Here is a 6,397-nt window from a genome sequence, read left to right as displayed (position 1 = left end):
TAAGTTTACTGCTCTCTAATGAATTTGATGCTGGGTTTATCTCAGAGAAACCTGAAGTCAAGTGGAAGGGTACATTTGTAGATGCATGAGGTAGGTTTTTTTATTATGAGTTTGCTGATGTTGTTCTTTTTTGTTTGTTTTTGAACAAGAGGCTGTTTCCATGCTATACAACTGCAACCTGAAGAGCATACCAAGAAGTGGCTTACAGCTGTCTATGGAAAAGTAACTATTTCTGACAGGCATATAATGTAGCTGAGTAAGAACATGGACTATATAGCTTTGCAGGTAATTTAAAAATAACAGATATAGTTCAGCTTCTCAGCTTAGTTTCTCTTGAATGGGTATAGGAGATGTTGACTATTTAATGGATTTTTTAATATCAGTTACAGGCGACTAAACCAGAAAAAATCCACCGGAATCACGAGAACCTTTATTTCTGATGTTGTGAGCTGTTTTGTGACTCCTCATTGCCATGATTCTAAAAACAATTTGCCAGGGCTGCGGGTTTTCCCATGTGCAAACACAGTATAGGGGCACTTTTGGCAGTCAGGGTTTCTTACAGAGACCCCATGTCCCGAACGCTTCCGTGACTGATACATTTGCACTTCAGACACATCTTTGCTGGACGTGCGTCCGCCTTGATTTGTCTTTCTGTGCCTAAGTTTTCTAAGACGAGTCAACTTTTGTCCTCTAATGCTACAACAAAAGCAGAAAAAGGTTGGGGTTTTTGGGGTTTTTCTGTTTGTTTTTTTTTTAAGCCAAACGACGGCTTCTTATTCCGGTACAAGCTTCCAGAAATTCCTGCTCTTCCCCTCCTCCACATTTGATTCTGCGAGACTTGGAGCGTACTGGGCTAGGGGCAGTTCCGTATTCCGTGATGTTCAGCCGACATTTGTAACTCGCCGGTCGGGGTAACTCACTGATCGTTTCTAATGTCGCTGATTGCGTTCCTTTGTGTCCCTAGTGCGAAATACAATTAACCCGCCGGGGGCTGTTCCCCGGGGACTTCCGTCAGCTGCCGCCTCCGTCGGGCCCGGCCATGACGCCAGGCCTGACGCTGCCGCTGCCCGGGCCCGAGCGGCTGGGCCCTGCAGGGGGCCGGGGCTGCTCGCTGCCGCCCCGCTTCCTCCCGGACAAGGCGGCCCCTCCCGCCCGCCCGCTCTCCATCCCAGCGCGGGAGGGGCACCGCTCCCTTCCCGGCGCAGCCCCTCGGCACATCGCGGGGCTGGGATAGGCCACGGGCCCCGCTCCCCGCGGCCGGACCGGGCCGGTCCCGCTCGGGCCGGGGGGGTCCCGCACAGCCCCGGCGGGGGCGGGGGAGCTCCGTGCCCGGGCGGGGCCGCGGGGCCGCCGGGAGCGGTGACGTGTCCCCGAGGCCCCGCCCCCTGCTAGGGTATATAAGGGGCGCCGCTCACGCTGTCGGTCTTTTTCGCTCCGGGTTTGCCGCCGTCGCCGAGCAGGTGAGGCGCGTCCGCAGGGTTGGGCCGGGCTGGGCCGCGCTCGCCCCAGAGGTCCGGCCAGCGCCCAGCTGGGCTGTGGTGAGGGTCGAGGGGAGGGGGAGGGAGAGAGCGGCAGGGGCTGCCGGCGGGAACCAAGGCGGACGGACGGGCAGGAAGCACGGGGCGGCGGGATGGTGGCGCATCGTCCTCCTCCGTTACCATGTGCACACCCACGATGTCGGGGCTGAGGTGGGGGGAGCGGCGTGTTCGGATGGACGTGGAGCAGAAGGCGCCCGGCAGCCTCCCCTTATCCCCCGCGGGCAGCGGCGCGGGGCCGTGCGGGGACCGTCGGCGGATGCCGTCGGGGCGAGGGCGGCCGGGGCACGAGTGAAAAGATGGCCGCTCGCCTTGCCTGCCCGCCGCCAGCGCCACAAAATGGAGGACGCGGCGGCCCGGGCGGGGTGAGTCACACAAAGGAGCGGGGCGGCCCCGCCCTCCGCGCTGCCCGCCGGGCCCGCTCGCCGCCGCCCCGCGCCCCGGCCACCGCCGCCGGGGTAACTCGAGCCCGGGGAGGGGGCGACGCGAGGGGCGCTCCGAGGGGCCCCCGGCCCGCCCGCCTCGCTCCTCCCCTCCCCCGGCGGGGCGGGGCCGCCATCCCGGCCTGGCCGCCTCACATGTGGCGCCGCCATCGCTGCCCCTAGGCCCGGCCCGAGGCGTAACCAGCTTTTTTCTGGGGAACTTACAGGTGTCGATTCTCTTTTGCCGAAAGAAAGAACTCAACTAACAACCAAAATGGGAAAGGAGAAGACCCATATCAACATCGTTGTCATCGGCCACGTCGATTCTGGCAAGTCCACCACCACCGGTCATCTCATCTACAAATGTGGAGGCATCGACAAGAGAACCATCGAGAAGTTCGAGAAGGAAGCAGCTGAGGTGCGTGGGCCCCTAGCAGCCTGCAAAATTCCGGGCTGCGGGAATGAATAGACCCTTAATTGAAAAGCGAGCCTGCAGAGCGTTCAGTGGCCACGGGGAGGCGGCTTGGTTGCCCCAGGAGCTGAACAAGTGGCTCAGTGTTGCGTGGCCACAGGGCGGCAGCTGCGGTGCAGTTGTCCCTGAGGTAGAACAAGTGTTCAGTCTGCCATTGTGTTAGTTGCAGAAACTCAGATTGTGAAATGTAAAATAAGTAAAGAGAAGGTAATCTAAAGTTGCATACTAATAGTAACATCTGGAATCAAGTTAAATTACTGGATTCAAACTACATAGAAAGAAGTTGGTCTGTTAAAGTCTACTTTGAAAAATTGAGTTTTACTGATACTGTTTTTTTCTGTGTAATAACAGTACAGGTCATAAGAACATTATAAAATAAAATTTGGCAAATGCTGAGCAAAGTGGCAGTTAAAGTGTTGATTATTGCAAGGATTGAAGTACTAAGTGGACTTCAAATTGCAGAGGATACTTGATAGTTGGACTCAGGCTCAAGAGCTCTATCATAAAGATGCATTAGTGAAATTAACAAGCTGTCAGGGAGTCTGAGCTGTCAGCAGGTTCAATAAGGTTCAGCAGTTGGTATCTCTCACCAGTAGTGCCAAGCATATCTAGTTGCTTGGTTTATGAGCAGCCACGTTTTTCAATGTTTAGCCAGTTACTATTATTAGATTGTGTGATCTTTCTGAATTAATTGCAGATATAGAACTCTTTTTTCTTTTAATGGGAATCAAGCACTGTTCTTTTTGTAACCGTAGATGGGCAAAGGTTCCTTCAAGTATGCCTGGGTCTTGGACAAGCTGAAGGCTGAACGTGAGCGTGGTATCACCATTGATATTTCCCTGTGGAAATTTGAAACAAGCAAATACTATGTCACCATCATTGATGCTCCTGGACACAGAGACTTCATTAAAAACATGATTACTGGAACTTCTCAGGTATGTAAAGAAAGTAGGGTTTGGGGGTTCAGGAAGGTTTATCCTTGGTTGCTATGAGAGGTTCCTGTAGTACTTTGACATACACACAAGGATTATAGTGAGGGTTTGTTTTTTTCTTTTCAAAGGCTGATTGTGCTGTCCTGATCGTTGCTGCTGGTGTTGGTGAGTTTGAGGCTGGTATTTCCAAGAACGGGCAGACCCGTGAGCATGCCCTTCTGGCCTACACCCTGGGTGTCAAACAGCTGATTGTTGGTGTCAACAAGATGGATTCCACTGAGCCACCCTACAGCCAGAAGAGATATGAAGAGATTGTCAAGGAAGTCAGCACTTACATCAAGAAGATTGGCTACAACCCAGACACTGTGGCTTTCGTGCCAATTTCTGGTTGGAATGGTGACAACATGCTGGAGCCTAGCTCTAACGTAGGTTTGGCATTTATTTCTGTTAAGGCATGGAACTGGGGAGACTGTTAAGACTAATTCTGCAATGATAAAATGCACGTGTTTTTTAATAGTTACGTTTGGGAAGTGCAAAGTCCAAGACAAATCTTAGCACTTCTAAAAATTTTTACTCTGTAACGGTTAATTGAGATAATGCTAAGAGATACCACTTGTGCTTTTTCAGCCTTGCACCATTAAATTTGGCAGTGGGATTAACCTGAGCTTGTTTTCATTTCAGATGCCCTGGTTCAAGGGATGGAAGATCACCCGTAAGGATGGCAGTGCCAGCGGAACCACCCTCCTTGAAGCCCTGGACTGCATCCTGCCTCCAACTCGTCCAACTGACAAACCCCTGCGTCTGCCTCTTCAGGATGTCTACAAAATCGGCGGTATGTGTTCTCTGGAATGCTGCTTGTGTGCCAGCAACAGCTGATCTATGGGCCAGAAATGCAAGCATTTGCCCAAGAGCTGCTTTTCCAAGTCAGAAATTTAAATTCTTGTCTTAAATGGGTTTTTCCCCCGTAAGGGCATATGTTCACTAAGCTGAATAATGAATAATATTGTTGTTGCTTCTTGCAGGCATTGGTACTGTACCAGTTGGTCGTGTGGAAACAGGTGTTCTGAAGCCAGGCATGGTGGTTACATTTGCCCCAGTCAATGTAACAACTGAAGTGAAATCTGTGGAGATGCACCACGAAGCCCTGAGTGAAGCTCTGCCTGGTGACAACGTTGGCTTCAACGTTAAGAACGTGTCTGTGAAGGATGTTCGCCGTGGGAATGTTGCTGGTGACAGCAAGAATGACCCTCCCATGGAAGCTGCTGGCTTCACTGCACAGGTATGTTACGCAGCTCTTCAGGGATGTTGGAAATGTAGCTCTGTATTCCAAAGTAGGAGTCTTGGTAGGCTAAGCTGTAAAGCAACATAGAGAGTTGTATTTTGAGTTCTATTTGATTGAAGAAAATCTCGTTAATTCCTTGGCTTTGTGAGAACATTCCAGTGTTCAAATTACTCCCTTTCTAACTTGGCTTTCTTGTTTCTTAGGTCATTATCCTGAACCACCCTGGCCAAATCAGTGCTGGCTATGCCCCTGTGCTGGATTGCCATACTGCTCACATTGCCTGCAAATTTGCTGAGCTTAAGGAGAAGATTGATCGTCGTTCTGGCAAGAAGCTGGAGGATGGCCCCAAATTCCTGAAATCTGGAGATGCTGCCATCGTTGATATGATCCCTGGCAAACCCATGTGTGTTGAGAGCTTCTCTGATTATCCTCCTCTCGGTAAGGCATCTCTCATTAATATTGGTCTCTGGAAAAGACACTCCTTGATTTCTAGTATCGGGATGCAGTGTGTTCTGTTCACTGATGAAAGCTGGGAATTGAAACTGTGAAGTGGAACCAGGATCTTACTGGTACAGGGAGAGAAACTGCAGAGAAGGGTCATGCCTCTGTCCCTCTCTGGTTCCAGAGCAGCGCTGGCCCATTTGTACCAGCGTGTGTGTTGCCACTGTGCAGCAGATTGGGCTGGGAGTCAGCAGCACAGACAAAAGTCATGAATCGTGTTTTTGCTTTCAGGTCGTTTTGCCGTGCGTGACATGAGGCAGACGGTCGCTGTTGGTGTCATCAAGGCAGTTGACAAGAAGGCTGGAGGAGCTGGCAAGGTCACAAAGTCTGCCCAGAAGGCCCAGAAGGCTAAATGAAAATTCTGTACACCAGCTGCCACCTCAGTCTTAACCAGTGGTGGAAGAACGGTCTCAGAACTGTTTGTCTCAATTGGCCATTTAAGTTTAATAGCGAAAGACTGGTTAATGATTACAATGCATCGTAAAAGCTTCAGAAGGAAAGGAATGTTTGTGGACCATTTGTTTCGTGGCAGTTTAAGTTATTAGTCTTTAAAATCGATAAATTTTTTAAAATGGAAACTTGACCAAAAATCTGTCACAGAATTTTGAGACCATTAAAACAGAAGTTCAATGCTATGTCTCTGTGTTCTTTGGGTTAATGTTAAGTTTATGGTAAAAGCTATATCTAGTCATGGTGGGATAAGAAAGGATAGTTATTAATTAAATATGTTCAGAAGTTGCAAAGCAAATACTCTAAATTACTTGTTTCTGAAAAGTAGAACAAAGTTAATCTACAGGTTTACTTTTAAACTGATCTAAGCCTTAACTTTCCTGGTGCTTTTTTCAAAAACTGGTTTTAGATTAGATTGCACGAATACCGGGTAACAATTAACGGTGTTTTCGTGCATTCTGTGAAGCATTGAGTAAACCAAGAAAAGTACATGAAGAAAAAACAAGTGAACACATTTAACCTTAAAAAAACATTACAAAGAAGGAATCCTATGTTGGGTTTCCAACATTTTGTACACTGATTTTTCTAGTCAAAGCAGAACCAGATTTTTTTTCCTGAGAAACATGTTGTGTACATCTTATAAAATTAAACACTTTTACATAGATGTTTTCTAATATATAGTAAGATGTTTAATAGCTAAATATGAAACTTCTGTCTAGAGTTACACTTTGGTGCAATCTGAGTGACTCACCATTGTAGCCTGCACCAAATGGCACAGTGGGACAAGGTGTGCCTGCTATCCT

General features: G+C 49.1%; 1 protein-coding gene across 1 annotated transcript; it reads left to right on the top strand.

The window, feature by feature from the left end:
• The first annotated feature begins 1,321 nt into the window (after nucleotides 1-1,321).
• On the top strand, nucleotides 1,322-5,779 carry EEF1A1 (eukaryotic translation elongation factor 1 alpha 1). Its single transcript, XM_064707402.1, has 8 exons — nucleotides 1,322-1,460; nucleotides 2,185-2,375; nucleotides 3,185-3,364; nucleotides 3,490-3,786; nucleotides 4,043-4,193; nucleotides 4,384-4,640; nucleotides 4,847-5,081; nucleotides 5,376-5,779. The coding sequence occupies exons 2-8, from the start codon at nucleotides 2,232-2,234 to the stop codon at nucleotides 5,498-5,500; spliced, it is 1,389 nt and encodes a 462-aa protein (XP_064563472.1). The 5' UTR covers nucleotides 1,322-1,460; nucleotides 2,185-2,231; the 3' UTR covers nucleotides 5,501-5,779.
• The last annotated feature ends 618 nt before the right edge of the window (nucleotides 5,780-6,397 follow it).

This window comes from Zonotrichia leucophrys, chromosome 3 (genome assembly GCF_028769735.1).
Source record: "Zonotrichia leucophrys gambelii isolate GWCS_2022_RI chromosome 3, RI_Zleu_2.0, whole genome shotgun sequence".
NCBI classification, from domain to species: Eukaryota; Metazoa; Chordata; class Aves; order Passeriformes; family Passerellidae; genus Zonotrichia; species Zonotrichia leucophrys.
Note: the sequence above shows the minus strand (reverse complement) of the source record. Positions and strands in the feature narration are given on the sequence as shown.